Genomic DNA, 17,574 nt, shown 5'->3' with positions numbered 1-17,574 from the left:
CCACATGTGGCTCTCGAGCCGTGGTTTGCCGACCACTGTAAGAAAATGGGTTTGGGGGGGGGGGTGGGGCAGGGTAAGCTCCTTGATACTGGTTTTGGCAATGTTTTTTTGGATTTGACACTGAAAGCAAAGGCCAAAAAAAGCAAAAATAAACAAGTGAGACTACATCAAATTATAAAGCTCCTGCAAAGCAAAGAAGACCATCAACAAAATGAAAAGGCAGCCTACAAATTGGGAGGAAATATTTGCAAATCATATATCTGATAAGGGATTAGTATACCCAAAATATATAGGGCGCTCATACAACTCAGCAAAAAACAAATAACTCAATTTAAAAATGGACAGAGGAACTAAGTAGACGTTTTTCAAAGAGGAGGTACAAATGTTCAAAGTTACATGAAAAGGTGTTTACCATCACTAATCATCAGGGAAATGCAAATCAAAATACTATGACTTATCACCTCACACCTGTTGGAATGACTATCAGCAAAAAGACAAAAGAGAGTTTAGTGTTGGCGAGGGAATTATTTTGTCCTGGTGGTGGGAATGTAACTTGGTACAGTGTCTATGCCAAACAGTATGGAAGTTTCTCAAGGAATTAAAAATAGAACTATCATATGATTCAGCAACCACACTTCTGGGTATTTATTCGAAGGAAATGAAGTCACTATCTCAAAGAGATATCTGCATGCCCAGATGCAATGTAGCATTATTCACAAAAGCCAAGATAGAGAAACAGCCTAAGTGTCTATCACTCGATGAATGGTTAAAGAATATTATTCAACTGTGAGAAAGAAGGGCATTCTGTCATTAGTGACAGCATGGATGGGCCTTGAGGGCATTATGCTATGTGAAATAAGTCAGACAGAGAAAGACAAATACTGTATAATATCACATTTATGTGTAATTTCTAGAATGGTGGTTTCCATGGGCTGCGGGGCCTAGGGGTTAGAGGGAAAAGGGAGATACTGTTCAAAGGGTACAGTTTTCCAGTTATAAAATGAATAAGTTTTGGGAATCTAATATACCGCATGGTGATTATAGTTAATAATACTGTATTATATTCCTGAAATTTGCTAAGGGAGTAAATCTTAAATCTCCTTACCACAAAAAAGAAATGGTAATTATATGATGTACTACAGGTGTTTCCAAAGCTATGGTGGTAATCATATTACAATATATAAGTATATCAAATCAACATATGTATATATATGTATTCTCTGTGTATATATTATATATACTCTATAAAGTAGGTGCATATACTAGTATATATAATGCATTACCTGAATATGATTATACTTCCAATTCTGGATTGATTGATTTTGAACAATAGCTATTGATTCCTAGATATCAATATAGATTTCACTCGTATCCTCCACATGCATGGAGCTAAGGACAAAGAACGTTTTTTTTTGCTCATGGTTTTATGTATGCTCTCAAAATAAGTATATACTCCAATTTAATTTCTGATCTCATTTGCATTGGACTATCTAGAATAAGCAAGTTTGAATTGTTTTAGGTTCACGACTATTAGTGATTGAGTGTGTAGTTTAATTTAAGAGTTAGTACCTTTGTGCCCTAGCTGGTTTGGCTCAGTGGATAGAGCATCAGCCTAAGGATTGAAGGGCCCTGGTTCGATTCCAGTGAAGAGCACATGCCCGGGTTGAGGGCTGGATCCCCAGTAGGAGGAGTGCACGAGGCAGCCGATCAATGATTCTCTCTCATCATAGATGTTTCTCTCTCTCCCTCTCCCTTCCTCTCTGAAATCAATAAAAATATTTTTTTTTAAAAAAAGGTATTAGGAAGAAGAGATAAAGAGGTCTTGAAAAGTAGGAATAATTATCTTACTCTTGAAGTGAGGGAAGAAAGAAAATCTCTTCTATCTCTTCTCATTTATGTAGTGTTCTGTTTTGGGACATTAGAGTGCTTTTCAATCCCTTTAGGTTATATGTTTCTGTATCCATTAGTGCCTGGCATTAGACTGACACTTACAAATTTGTGCTCATTGGAACAAATCATATATCACTTTTTGAATCCTTTGTAAATCCAGGTGACAAATGCATTACACTGATAAATTGCATTTTTTAAAACACTATTTTTAAGTGTGCATTTATAATTTGGAGACTGATCATTGTAATGAGATATTTCTAAAGTGCTTTATAGTTTTTAAATGTAAGGCTTTCGTACAGCACGTTCGGAAGAGTAGCATTATATTTTACAGTGCTTTTGAGTGTTTTAATCTTTCCCTAATTTTGCCTTTACACTTCTGCCAGCTTCTGGATGTAGATTGTATCTTCCAAATAACTCAAAGGGTTTTCAAATATTTCTTCTCAGTTTTCTTTCAAAGTAGGTCAGTTTAGATTTTATATCTAACTTGCAGATGGAAAATCTGAAGTACAGGAAAGTTAGGTAATTTACCAAAGTTTTAATAATCAGTGGCAGAAGTTAAGTAAAAAACCAAGGTTTTCTGAAGTCTAGTCATTACTCTACCTATCAGATGAATAAAGGCTAATAGAGGCCTATTAGGTACTTTCCAGTTGGCTGCATTCTTTGAAACATGTAATCAGGTCATTTAATATAAAGGCTGTAATTATCATCTGGTGACTGAAATGACTTATTCAGAGTTTTAAAAAAAAGATTCAGTACAAACTCAGAAACTCATAAAATTCCCCAAACTAGTCTCTCTTATTAAGTACTTGCTTGGCAGTGTTGCTCTTATAGTGTAGGATGTTGGAATTAGTCCATGATAGGAATGAAATTACCTCAGTAATCTTATTCATTTTGTTTAAATGTCAAATTGTTCTTTACTTTTTTTAATTCTCACCCGAGGGTATTTTTTCATTGATTTTTAGATAGAGTGGAAGGGAGAGGGAGAGGGAGAGACAGAGAGAAACACCAATGTTAGAGAGACATCAATTGATTGCCTCCTGCATGCCCCCAAAAAGGGCCGGGAGCCTGCAACCGAGGTACATGCCCTTGACCGGAATCAAACCCGGTACCCTTCAGTCTACAGGCCGACACTCTCCACTGAGTCAAACCAGCTAGGGCTCAAATTGTTCTTCTTCTTCTTTTTTTAAAAATATATTTTATTGATTTTTTACAGAGAGGAAGGGTGAGGGATAGAGAGTTAGAAACATCGATGAGAGAGAAACATCAATCAGCTGCCTCCTGCACACCTCCTACTGGGGATGTGCCTGCAATCAAGGTACATACCCTTGACTGGAATTGAACCTGGAACCTTTCAGTCTGCAGGCCAATGCTCTATCCACTGAGCCAAACTGGTTAGGGCTCAAATTGTTCTTAATTGCAAAGATATTCTCTTTCCCTTCCAGGTGTCTGATTATTGATCTCTCTTAAACAGTGTGTTTAGGGAATGGTATGAGCTGGATACACTTATTTGCTAACATATAGTTCAGTGATGTCGAACCTATGACATGCGTGTCAGAGGTGACACATGAACTCATTTTTTTGGTTGATTTTTCTTTGTTAAATGGCATTTAAATATATAAAATAAATATCAAAAATATAAATCTTTGTTTTACTATGGTTGCAAATATCAAAAAATTTCTATATGTGACACGGCACCAGAGTTAAGTTAGGATTTTTCAAAATGCTAACACGCCGAGCTCTAAAGGTTCGCCATCACTGATATAGTTAGTCCCAGATCTTGTAAAGTCTCTCTAACCCAAAATGACATTTTGCTGACTCTGATATTAAAGCCTAAAAGGGAGCTAAATAAAATACCTACTGTAAGAAAATTGTGAGCTTGGGGAAAGTGTTGTTGGCAGAGTACCTTTCACTGTTCCTTAGACCATTATCTAGAAGAGCTCCCAGGTCTGCCTATGATTGTGAGCAGTCTCTCTTGCAGTCGTGCTTTTTTGGAGAAAGCACGGATCTCTGAGGTCTAATGTGTTTGACCTATGGAGCCAACTACATTTAGCTGTTCTTAGAATGAGGCTGTTTAAGGAATGAGATTCCCATTGAGGGAACCTGATAGTGCCTGGAGTTTTCATCCCAAATTTGAGCCCTCCCTCTATCACACTAACTTAATAGGAATAGGGCAAAATGAAATCCACTACCTATCTGTGGAGTCCCTCATTACTGAAAGCTGTGAGATGCTGGGAGCTATTTCCTTTCCTTCTAAGGTTGTTGTTTTGGTTTTTTTCCTCCTCAGTTGAGGCCCGAGTTTATACCTCTGTGTTGTGGAGATAGTGGGTCATGTTCCCACTGCTGAGAATTTCTTATTGTGACCCAGGTCTCAGACCCAATTCCACCTCCTCTCTAGGCTAGCTGTCTTGCCTGAAAATGAGGACAAGTCTGTACCTTTTAATATTTAGTCACAGTGGCTCAGAAATCACATAGAAGAAACATGAATTGCCCTAACCAGTTTGGCTCAGTGGATAGAGCGTCAGCCTGTGGACTGAAGGGTCCCAGGTTCGATTCCAGTCAAGGGCATGTGCCTTGGTTGCGGGCACATCCCCAGTGGGGAGTGTGCGGAAGGCGGCTGGTCGATGTTTCTCTCTCCTCAATGTTTCTAACTCTCTATCCCTCTCCCTTCCTCTCTGTAAAAAATCAATAAAATATACTTAAAAAAAAAAAGAAACATGAATTATAATAAGGACCCATTTAAGGATGATCTAGGCGTTTGGACCTGTTTTATCTTGAGGCCCTGTTCAACTCAATATCTGAAAGACTGTTGACTATATCTCAGTTTTCTCTTAGAGCTCTTTCAGAGCTTCTTTTAATTCCCTTCAGCTATCTTTAGTAATCTTCATTTGGAAGTGAATAATACTATCTATTGCCTTTTCGAAAACAGTATTGCTCTGGACCCTCTGAACTGTATGGTGTTAGTTGGTGAGGAGGAATTAAAACAGGTATGTGCAAAGCTATAATAAGCTTCCATCAAGTCACAATTCCCTTCTCTTAAATTCCCTAATATGATTCACCTAAGAAGAAAAGGGATGAGAGTTGATGCTACATCTATAAAGTCCAGAGTAGAATCAGTTCTTCCATTTCATGTAAACTGAAAGTGATCTAGCTCAATAATTTGCTTTTGTCTGGTAGCATGCATTACAATGAGAATTTACTTGCAAACTTATAATTGAGATAATTTTTTTAATTCTCAGATTTCTGCACTGAGTGGCCAGCTGCACTAGACAGTGATGAAAAATGTGAGAAGCATTTTCCAATTGAAATTGACACAGCTGACTATGTTTCAGCAGGACCATCTATTCGAAACCCCAAAGCACGAGTAGTAACCTTAAGGGTAAGAAATGGTTAAAACTGATACATATTTATTATAGAAAATTTAAACAATATAAAAGTGTTTTGAAGTATAAAGTAAAATTACCTATAATTCCACTACTTATAAATAACCACTATTGACTGTGAGAGCTCAATTTAGTGTATGTGCAATCCACCGTTTGTATATTAATGGGATGATACTATTTTTCATTTTGTAATATGAATTTAAAATTTCCCAAAGATATTAAAAATTCTTTTATATTATATTTAATAACTACATAAGATAGCATCTAAGTGAAGGTCTGTTGTGTACCAAGAGAGTGTTTGAAGCTGGAGTGCAATGTTGATCTATCAGACATGGTCCTTTTTCTAAGACTGAAGTGGGAGATACAAACAAGTAATTCCACAACATAGATCTACCATAATTTGTTTAAATTATCCATATCATGGGACCTTTAGACTTTCTGATGGCTTTGATATATATTATAAATGTTTTTTGATTATATATTATAAACTCCTGCAGTGTAACAGATACAACAGGAAATGTAACAGATACAACACTAGTAGGTTGTGAGAAAGCCTGTTTTTCTGTACCCTCACCAACCTAGGTATTATTACCTATTAATTTTGTAGGTAAAAAAATAGATCTTTTATTTAAAATTTGTGTCTCTGAATTCTAATGAGGGTGAGAAATTATTCCTTTGTGAAAGCTTTTTTTGGAGGGTCATTTGCCCTTTTTGATGGTGTATTGACTTTTTATACTAATTTTTTTCTTTTTATTAGCAGCTTATTTGAGATATAATTCACATACTATGGAATTACCCTTTTAAAGTGTACAACTCAGTGGTTTTTAGTATTTTCACAGAGTTGTGTAACCATCACCACCACCTAACAGAAATTTTCATCACCATAAAAAGAAGCCCCATTTCCATTATCAGTCATTCCACATTATCCCTCTTCTTCCCTACCCCCAAGACCCTGTTAACTACTAAAGTGCTTTCTGTCCCTATGGTTTGCCTACTCTTGACATTTCAAATAATTGAATCGTACAATATGATTTTGGTTTGCATTTCCCTAATAACTAATGATGTTGATCATTTTTTTTCATGCTTGTTGACCATTTGTATATCGTCTTTGGAGAAATCTATTTAAATCCTTTGCCCATTTTTTAATTGAGTAATTTTTGTTGTCATTGTTCAGTGTGTTTTTTTATATATTCTGGATACCAGTTCTTTATCAGATATATATCTTGCAGATATTTTCTCGCATTCCATGGATTGTCATCTCACATTCTTGATGGTGTCTTTTTAAGCACAGAAGTTTCATTTTTTTATGAAGTCTAGTGTATGTATTTGTTGTGGGGTTTTTTTGTTTGTTTGTTTGTTTTTTGGTGTGGTGCTTTTAGTGCCATCTGTAAGAAACTGTTGTATAATTCAGAGTCATGAAGATTGAGTCCAGTGTTTTCTTCTAAGAATTTTATAGGTTTGTCTCTTATATTTAGGTATATGAATTACTTTAAATTAATTTTTGTATATGGTGTAAGGTAGGGGTCCATTTTTTTCCTTTTTTTGTTTGTTATAATATTTTTATTTATTTCAGAGAGGAAGCGGGGGGGAGAGAAATAGAAACATCAATGATGAGAGAGGATCATCGATCAGATGCCTCCACACTGGGGATCGAGCTTGCAACCTGGGCATATGCCCTGACTGGGAATTGAACCCTGACCTGCTGGTTTATAAGTCAGTGCTCAACCACTGAGCATTGTTTTTCTTTTTGCATGTGGATATTCATCTGTCTCAGCACTGTTTGTTGAAAAGATGATCCTTTCCTCATTGAATTATCTTGCCACCCTTTTAAAAAATGGCATAGTTTATTTTTTTAACTTTTCACTTCTCTATTTTGCCAAGTTCTGTTTTTTAACCTTTTATTATATAAAATTTTTAATGTAGGGAGACATAGAGTTAGTATAATAAACACACATGGCACCTTTTGACAAATTTAAAATATCGAGTGCTTCATGTACTGAAATACATGTGTATGTCTTTGTGGTTTTGGTTTAAGTGTTTCTTTAAAATTACTACTACACTAAAATCCTTAAGTGTTATATCTATAAATTAAAAATATTTTCTTACATAATTCCAATGTAATTAATTAGTACAACTAACAAAAGTTTGAGTAATTACTTAATATTATTTAAAATATTGACTCCACACTCAAATTTCCCAAATAGTCTCACCAGAATGTTTTTTTAAATAGCTTTTGTTTAAATCAGAATCCAGTCAAAGACTAATGCATTTGCTTATAATGTTTCTTATGTCTTTTTAAATCTCCAACAGCAAAGGACCTCCCTACTACTCTTTTTACTCCTCATTCCCCCATGGCATAGACTTGTTAAAGAGATAGGTATTTAATTCTGTAGCATTTCCTACCTCAGTTTGTCTGAATGTGTCCTAATGTCATTCACCTTATTTCTCAATCTCTTATATTTCATATAAGTGGAAGTTAGCTGTAAAGAACTGATTAGAGTACAGTAAGATATTTTGATGGGGACACTGGTGGATGTTGCCATGTATTTTATATCATAGTACATGAGAGGGCACAACGTTTGGTTGCCTCATTCTTAATATGCTAAAACTGATCTCTTGGCTAAGAGGCTGACAACCTGATCTTTCAATTGTGAAGTTACCTGTTTTTTGCTTTTCTCTTGAGCAGGTAATCCTTAGGTGGATATATTCAGTAAGTTTTGATCAAGTAAAATCATTACTCTTTTTGATGTTCAGGGTATATCCTAACTTTGGCCTGTGGTAACTCTTTTAAGTTGGTTCCTGTGTCCTTTTTTATAGTCCCATTTGCATTGGAACATTTCCTTGCATTCTGACACAACAAGATGACCCCAACTCACTTCATGTATTTCTTATCCCAGACCTGATTTAGCTATTTCTCCAAGCAGCTCTGATATCTTTTAGTGGACGTTAGTGTTTAGAGACCAAAATCTGGGTGCTAGGACTTTTTAGTTGATTCTTTTGGAAAGCTTGAGTTTGATTTTTCTCTTTTTGTCTTTTGCATTAGATAAAATATCTAAAATCATGTTCCTGTGGTCCCTTGTGCAGTTCTATACTTTAATGGGTGTGTCACTGGTATTTGTTCTCTACGTGTGAGATTGGGTTTCAGTTTGAGCTAATCGCTTCTATTATGTTAGTGATGTTTACTAGCATTTTTGGAATGATCTCTTGAATTATTGAAGTAATGAATTACATGAATAGATTTTCAATTACTGAACCACTTCTGAACCCTGATCAGTTTATAGTATATCATTCTTTTACTCTACCACTGATTTTATTAAGGATCATTTGTGCTTATCTCATATGGCTTTGGAGAAACATCAACTCCCTGCTCTCATTCACCAAGGGAATGCCATATGCTATTGCAGTTGCAAGTCTCTGCTCTAGTAACTTTTAAGTTAGTCCTTGAAACCACCATTAGTCTCCTTCGTTAAAGGAGTCTTGATAGTCACAACACATCTTTTTAACATAGTACGAATGGGGCAGTTACCGATGTACTTTTTTTTTTATTAAATTTTTTATTTTAGAATAGCTTTAGACTTACAGAAAAGTTTCTAGGATAGTACAGAGTTCCCCTATATTTCACACCAAATTTCTCCTGTTGTTAACATCTTACATTACTATGGTATATTCATTGCAACTAATTAGTCAATTTTGACACATTATTCTTTAATTCCATACTTTATTTGCATTTCTTTACTTTTTTCCTAATGTTCTTTTTCTGTTAATAATCCTATCTGGGGTACCACATTACATTTAGTTATTGTGTTGGCTGTAATGATTTCTCAGAATTTTCTTGTTTTTAATGACATGGACAGTTTTGAAAAGTACTAGTTTTCTGGAATGACTTCCATTTAGATTTGTTAAGTCTTTTTCTCATAGTTAGACTGGTATGTGTTTTAGGGAAGAAAACCGCAGAAAAAATTGCCATTCTCATCACATGATAACAAGGGTGTAGGCTCCTACCATGTCTTAGCCTAGATCACCTGGCTGAGATCGTATTTGCCAGTTTTCTCCACTGTAAAATTACTATTTTTTTTTCCTTTTCATACTGTACTCTTTCAAAGGAAGTCACTTTTCACAGCCCACACTTAAGGAATTGGGAGTGATATTCCACCTTCTTGAGGGAAAAATATCACATAAATTATTTGGAATTCTTCTATATGGGAAATTTGTCTATTTTCCATTTATTTATTCATTCATTCTGTATTTTAAATTAGAGCATCTAAGTATAGCAAAAATTTGTTAAAAATCTCTGCAACCATTTTTACATTATATGCTAACAAATAGACTAATTTTTTTAGTGATACAGCTGTGATTGATTTCTAATTTTCCCTTTTTTTTTGCTAGGTTTTGGTATCAGGGTCATGCCATCTTTGTGAAAAGAATTTATGAAGCTTTTCAGCCTTTTTTATTCCAAAGAGTAATGTAAATGTCATAGCAATATATTTATGCATTTAGAGAAATTGAAAATATTTTATAATTACAGAAGACAATATGTATTTACTGTATAAATTTTAGAAAGTCTAATAAGCAAAAGGAAAAGAGAAAACTTAAAATTCTACTCTGCTGACATCATTCCTTCGGCTGACAGGTTAATATAAAGTGCCTATAGAGTGATGATACCTGATACATTTTTAAGAACTTCATAAACGTTACTTCTCTTAATAATAATGATAACACCGACAACAATAAACAGCTGTTGAGCTCTGTATTAGGATAAAAGGAGAATCTCTGAACTAAGAGTCAGAAAACTAAGTTTCACCTTACTTCCTGTGGGCCTTAGTCTTCAGTACTAGAATAGACATCTAAATTCCCTTTTAGTTTTAAGTTCGCTTATTTTATTTCATAAAACAATGACCTCATTGCTTTATTTGAAGTATGCCACCAGATATCACTTATATCATATCATGCTCCCTTATGTCCCTTCCTCCTGACTCATGTCTGCCGTTCTGGACGTACTTCACTGTACCCACTGACTGCTGGGGCTCAGTGTGGTGTCCTTAATGGTGTCATGGAGTTCAAGGCATGACTTAAGCAACATTGTGAAGGTAGTCAAATATTATAAAATATTATTTAGAGATATTCAAATTTTTAAATTCAGAGAAAGATGGTACATATTTCTTGATATTCTAAAAGTAGTTCAGAATTAAAACTACCTTAATATTTGTATAGGACTTTACTTTCTTTGCCCTAGCTGGTTTGGCTCAGTGGGTAGAGTGTTGGAAAAATGTGGGCTTGAATCCCCAGTAGGGGCGTGCAGGAGGCAGCTGATCAATGATTCTCATCATTGATGTGTGTCTCTCTCTCTCTCCCTCTCCCTTCCTCTCTGAAATCAGTAAAAATATATATTTTTAAAAATGCTTTATTTAATCTGATTTATTCCTAACAAAAATTCTGGATCCTTTCTGTTTTATACATGAGGAAACAGGAAAATCAGATGAATTGTGTAAAGTGAGTTAGCCAATAAGTAGCAAATCTAGAAGTCAAACACAATTCTTGTCTTTTGTGTAATACCAGAGTTCTTTAACTAACTGCACTATTCTTTTAAATAGAAACTATTTCACACACTTAGACATTGCTCAATTAATATAGCTCTTTTAAATATGAGCATTTGAAAAAACATACATATATAATAACCACAGCCTCCTATATTAAATGTCAACATTATTTTGGTTATAATATTAATAGTACAATATTGATTCTTTAAAATATAACACCTTGAAAAAAGAAAGGCCTAAAGATTCTTTTGAATTTTGGAAAAAAGAATAATGACAGATGCCACTCAACTTCAAAATCAGATCATTATCCAGGTTAGACTCCAGTTTTGCAGTGCCTTTGAGTGCTAGCAGGTGGCGTGAGTGCACCACACAGCTGTGTTTGAAATGTTCATGAGTTTCTAGCATAAACTCTATATAATTTTTGAACATTAAAATGTTAATGTAAACAGGTTTTAAAGCAGTTGTTACAATAATGATCAACATTGCTGCCATTTTTTTGACTACTTCTCATATGAAAAGCTAGAACACTTAAATTTTGTAAATGCTACATTTTAAAATTTATTATTAAATATGATTTCATTGAAGGGAGTTTTAAAAGGGAAAAATGTCTACATTCTCACTGTCCTAATGTAAAAACCATTCATTTCTTTCTTCTGTATCTATACATATGTGCATATATTTCCATAATTATGATCATAATGTAGGTCCATTTTATGGTTTTCTTATAAATAATTCTCCATATTTTCAATAATCAGCATAAAATTGCATACTTTACCAATCAAGCTGATAACCTGGTTGTTGATACATATTCTTTCCAGGGGACTATGGAAGTTCACATTGTCTTCAACATATAACCATTCTGTTGGATTGATATTTAATAATCAGTGTTCTTTTAAGACTGCATTTGCATTTATTTATTTGTTTTCTGTTTTCTCTAGTTCAAATAAAAATTCACAGTGCTTAAAAAAACAGTATACCCTCTCCTGTTTTCACTTACGTATTCATTCAGCAAATATGTGTTTCATGCTTTTTAAGTGGTAGGCCGTTGCCAAGAACAAGACAGACATCATTCTTACCCTGAAGAGTTTGCAGTCTAGTGGGAAAAATGGAAAAATAAATAAGCTCTTCTGCTATGATGTCCTGAGGGAAGTATAGGGTTATAGAAGTTAGAGAAAAGAAATAGATGGGATTTCAAAATCTTATTTATTATTTAGCCTTTTTTCTTCTTCATACAGTTATGACTCTTTCTTATTCTTAGTGTTCTCCATGGAAAAATAATCTGTGGATTACCATATTTAACTGTATTCTAGTGTCTAAATTATTCTCCTATGTTAAGCCTGTTCATCTCTAGATAATACCTTCAGCCATGCCATAATTCTCTGCAAATTAACGAGTGCTTTCATTTAGTCCATCATTTCCCAAAATATGTTTTAAGGAAGACTAATTCCATGAACTGTCCCTTAAAAAGTAGAATCTGAGGTCAAATAAATGTGGGAATCATTACATAACAACTCTGCATCTTAAAATTTCACAGTGTTTATTAGCATATTACCTCCTAAGAAATCCTATTGTAGGGAATCCAATTTAACTCAGCATTTCCTGAATGCATTCAATAGATAGTCGTTTTAAAGAAATAATTCTTAGTAGCTAGATTTGTTATTTTGAGAAATATTGAGCTATGTTATTTCAAATGTTTTGATCCTTTGCTCCCTCCATGAGATCTGTAGCTTTTAAAATAAATGCCCCTAAGCTAGTTGGAATGATAGGGGGTCTCATAATTGTATGATAGAAATTCCTTATGTTTTATCAACTTATTCCTATATTCCAACTTTACTATTACTAATTCAGTTTAATTCTATTAGTTAATGCTACTCAGAAGCAGCCTAATTTTATTTATTTAAGAGACATGCCATTGATTCTTTTAGGAAAGGTACGAATGCTCAGAACTTTCAAAGATCACCAAATAGTTTGCTCCCCCATTTTCTTCCATGAGTAAGATGAGGCTTCATAATGCATGCTGTTGCTAACTATAGAAAGGAGTTTGAAAAGGATTTCTTTTGCTCATTTTAATGTTAATTTAATATTAATACTGCTTTTTCATTAAAGTATATGAAGTAATCTTTTTCAAATAATTTTTTTCTTGTATTTTTAAGGTTAAACTTTCAAGTTTGAATTTAGATGATCATGCAAAGAAGAAACTTATTAAACTTGTAGGAGAACGATACTGCAAGACCACAGATGTGCTTACCATCAAAACAGATAGGTAAAAGAAAGAAAAGTTCAGCCCATCGGCCATGTGTTGCTTTATTGTCCTCCCATACTCTAGCAGTCCTTTTTAAAGAAATTACATTGAAAATAAGGATAGTCTTTTATATCAACTTATATTAGCTTTGTTAGGTCAAGAGAAGTTGTCTAGTTTATATTTTTAATGCCCTCACACTGGCCTACTGTTACTGTGGGATCTTTATATACATGGAGAGGCTTGCCTGATGAGTTAAATTATTTGTTATGATTTTTAACCTTGATTTTAATATATCCATGTATATAAAACTCAGAAAAGAGGTTAGAAGAAAACAAGTATAATTTGTTAGCAATTAATGCTTAAACAGGTTTTTACAGAGTCAAAGTATATAAAAATCTCATAGTTCACAATTAAAATTATTAACTAGAAATTTAATTTATCAAGGTACTTGTGTAAATAAGCAGAATTTAATGCTAGCATAGAATTCATAAAAGTAGCATTAAATTTATCTTATATAAATGTATAAATTAAGTCATTTGAGGTAAAGAAAGATTATTGTTATTGTTTTAATAAATGGTTACTTTATTTCTAGAATTATACTTTGGTTATTTAAATTATGTCAAAATATAAAAGTCATGCTTTTAGAGAAAGCAATTGGGCAGCTATCCTCTCCCTCTTCTTGTCAGTTTCAGAGCATTTGGAAGTGTCATTACCACTTAGGTCTTATATCCTGCTTGGTGGTGGGAAGTAGCCTGATGCACATATGAGAGGGCAGCAGTGTGGAGGTGGAAGTAGTGAATTACACAGATTATTCTTATTCTAAGAACAATTTTCATAAAGCAGTTAAGGAATATCTGAATGCAAGTTATTCTTTTATATTTAGTATTTATATATTTTGCAAATAATTCTGTGTATTGAATTTTTAGAATTTTTACTTCCTCCCTCTCTCTCTTTTGAAGGTGTCCTTTAAAGAGACAGAATTATGATTATGCAATGTATCTGCTAACAGTTTTATACCATGAGTCTTGGGTAAGTGATTGTGTGAATGTTTAATCATTTTGTCTGTAAATTAGGTGATGTTCTGACCTTTCAAAACAGTCTGTGTGGCAAGTACTCAGTTGTGTGGGTTTTTTAAATATATATTTTTATTGCGTTCAGAGAGGAAGGAAGACGGAGAAGATAGAAACAGCAATGATGAGAGAAAATCATTGGTTGGCTGCCTCCTGCACGCCCCCTACTGGAGAACGAGCCTGCAACCTGGGCATGTACCCTTGACTGGAATCGAACCCAGAACCCTTCAGTCCGCAGGCATGAAGGAAGCTTTTTAAAACTACAGATGCTTGGCCCCTATAGAATCAAAATCTCTAGCAGGGAGGCTCAGGCTTGTTTCATTTTAGACTCCACGGGTGATTCTGATGCTGAGCTCTGACTGTGAATAAGTTCCCTAGTTTTTGAGTGTTGCTAATAAAGAAACTGATTAGAAGGTTGGTATATCTCTTTTAACATAATTTTTTTTAAACATGTATCTAGTATTAGAGCTGGGGGTGCAGATGGAAATATGAATGAGAGGTCTAGAAAATGGAGACAGACATATGACAGAAAATATATTTTTGACTTGATGTGGTCGTAGGCTATGGCAACTGCTCTAGATTCCTGAATGGGAAAATGATACAGTGAAGGTGATGCTTCCCATGTCTCTTTGCCTTCAGGCAAGATTTCCTTTTACTTCTCATGTTCAAGAGCCTACCATGTACGTAAAGACTTTTAGGAAAGTTTGTGTTCTTTCCCACCCCGTGGCTGAATTCATGAACTTGAGCATTATTATACTCTTTTCTTCCCTTATCTTCTCCCTTGATATCTCAGTGTTAGCCTTTAAATATCTGTTAAACTATTTTCTCCTCTTCATCTCTACTGCTACTGCCCAGGTATAGATCTTCATCTTTTACCCCAAAAACTGCAAACGCCTTATTGATTTTCCTGTCTCATCCATCTTCCATGTTGCTGTTAAAGTAATTGTTCTAAAAAACAAGTCTGTTGTGTCATATTTCTTTATAACGTCCTTCAGTGATTCCCCTTTACCTAGGACTAAATGTAAACTCCTTAGTCTGTTCATAGTCATTGCTACCTCATTATCAGCTACTCAGGAAATGTGGGTTATATATCTTATACCTCAGCCATAACGAGCATAATGTGTTCTTTCATAACATTGCATATGCTATTCTCTTTGCTTATAATCTTTTATTTTTTTCAAAATATCAGCCTTACAAATTCATATGAACCCTTTAATACATCTCAGATGTTACCTCTCATATGTTTCCTGTCCATCTTTTTCCACTCCTCCCTCATTCAGTTACTTTTATGGTAATTGTCTGTGTGCATGGCTGCCTAACTCCATCAGACTTCGACATCACTGAGGACAAGGACTGTACATTTTATTCATCTTTCTATTTCTAGCATCTAGTACTGTCCGGCATATCAACAATCAGTAAAATTTTAAAAAACTGATTTGGATTGAATTGAACTTCTTGACATAGTAAATAAAAATTTAGCTGTGGTAACTGAAAGAATTGGCAATAGCTTTTTATTCATTATGCATATTTATCTATTTTTTTATTATTTTCAAATAACTTAGGGAATTTTTAATGGTCAAACTGTTTTCCCTCATATAGCACAATGTCTTTCTTGTAATCATGAGAAGTGGAATATTACTGTGATTCATGTCCTAGGCAAAAGGAATTGTAAATAAGATGTTAGAAGGTGACAAATGTGTGTTTTTAGTGGAACAGATATTTCTTTGCTTTCTGTTAGAATACACTGACCAGGGCATGAATTAGCTATTATTATATGTTGTTCTTTGTATTGAATTTATGCTTGCAAGGGGAAGAAAGAAATAGGTTCAAATTAAATTATTCTTTTGTTCTTTTTATATTCTTTTTACCATGTCTCTGTGTTCCCTGGAACATGTTGTTCTGCCACTAACAAGCAGTGTGATTTGGGGCACATTGTTTAGTTGCTCTGGGCTTCAGTGTCCTGCTCTGTAAAACAGATGATATAACAGTATTACCTCATAGGATTGCTGGGAAAGTTCAAGGAGTTAATATATGAAAGGTGCTTAGGATAGCAAGTACTCTAATAGCTATTCAGATTCATCCCATGCCACTTTCCTTCTCGGGCCTGAATTCAGTCCCCTGAATGTACTGAGCTCTTCCATCCTCTAGGCCTTTATCGGCTTTTTCCTCCACTGGGATCACAGTCTTCATCTAACTGGCCTCTACTCAACTCCAAGTCTCCTCCTAGACTGGCAGTTCCAGGCCAGCGCAGTGTCCGGCGCAGTAGTTGTGCAATCAATATTTACCGAGTGAATTAAAGTGTAAGAATCGAGCCGGCTGTGGGAAAGAGAACAGGTTCTGCGGAATGCAAGGTGCTTCCTAGGGTGACTGTAGTCAGCCGGTTCTCTCACCGTAGGAGGGAAGAAAAGAGAGACCATACACTATATGTATATGCATGTACGTGTATAATATCCACCCTTATAAATTAAATGGTGAAGTTATATTCAGTGATTGAAGTATTAAAATAGGCATCAAATTCTTTGCCTGAATGATCAGCTAGAGCTTACAATGGTATTTTTATTGTCCCCCAGTATTTGACTATGCTGTTGTTTACGCTTTAAAATTAATACATTCCAACTACACTTAAAAAAAAGACACTCTTAAACAACTGCCCACTTTGAATCCTGGGTGTTATTTTAGAAGCTAAAATTTTGACTGAATTATAACTTATACATCATAAATAAAGTTTAATCATAGCAGTGTTTTTAAAATGGATTTAGGACATGCACGATGTGTCACCAGTACTGATTGGTTACCCTGAGGTGGTAGAATTACAGGTTATTTCTTTCCTTTTCAGTAATTTCCATCTTTTCTGTGGAAGCTGTATATGGAACTGCAGCCTGCTGATACTATATCTGAAATCAGTTCTGGATAATTATTCCTTTAGCATTAACCCCTGTTTTTAGAGGCCCTTACTGAAACAATGAACTTTTGCTTAAAGACATTGAAGTTAAAGAAAAATGTGTTTGTTTTGTTTTGTTTTTAAAGGAAACTTCCAGAAAGGCTATTTAAAGTCACATAAATGTAAAAATCTTATTTCAAAATTATTATTAAATATGACATTTTGGAGATATTGCTTATTTAGAACTAAAACTGAGCCATTTTAACTTTAATATTTTTAACTGAATGTATCATGTTTCTTTTTTCTTTCTTTTTTTTTTGTTAATCCTTACCCTAGGATATTTTTTCCCATTTTATTTTATTTATTTTTTACTTGGTTGAATTTTGTATTTTAACAGTATCCAGTGAAATTATCCTTTAAAAGTAAAAGGAGAGCCCTAGCCAGTTTGTCTCAGTGGATAGAGCGTCGGCCCTCTAACTGAAGGATTCCGGTTGGATTCTGGTCAAGGGTACAAACCTCAGTTGCAGGCCCAATCCCTGCGCAATGTGTTTCTCACATCTGTTTCTCTCTCGGA

General features: G+C 34.4%; 1 protein-coding gene across 3 annotated transcripts in view; it reads left to right on the top strand.

Annotated features, from left to right (window-relative positions):
* Positions 1-17,574, top strand: part of MRPS35 (mitochondrial ribosomal protein S35) — a 30,845-nt gene that overhangs the window by 8,887 nt on the left and 4,384 nt on the right. For 2 of the 3 annotated variants that reach the window (XM_070410497.1, XM_070410499.1), the window contains exons 5-7: positions 5,127-5,266; positions 12,961-13,070; positions 14,009-14,078. In XM_070410497.1, coding sequence (XP_070266598.1) covers positions 5,127-5,266; positions 12,961-13,070; positions 14,009-14,078 — 320 coding nt within the window. The remainder of the gene's footprint in view (positions 1-5,126; positions 5,267-12,960; positions 13,071-14,008; positions 14,079-17,574) is intronic. The other variant, XM_070410498.1, reaches the window with a different exon arrangement.

This window comes from Myotis yumanensis, unplaced genomic scaffold (assembly GCF_028538775.1).
Source record: "Myotis yumanensis isolate MYYU_CA2020_CCGP unplaced genomic scaffold, mMyoYum1.0.hap1 SCAF_3, whole genome shotgun sequence".
NCBI lineage: Eukaryota > Metazoa > Chordata > Mammalia > Chiroptera > Vespertilionidae > Myotis > Myotis yumanensis.
This window is presented reverse-complemented; position numbering and strand designations above follow the sequence as displayed.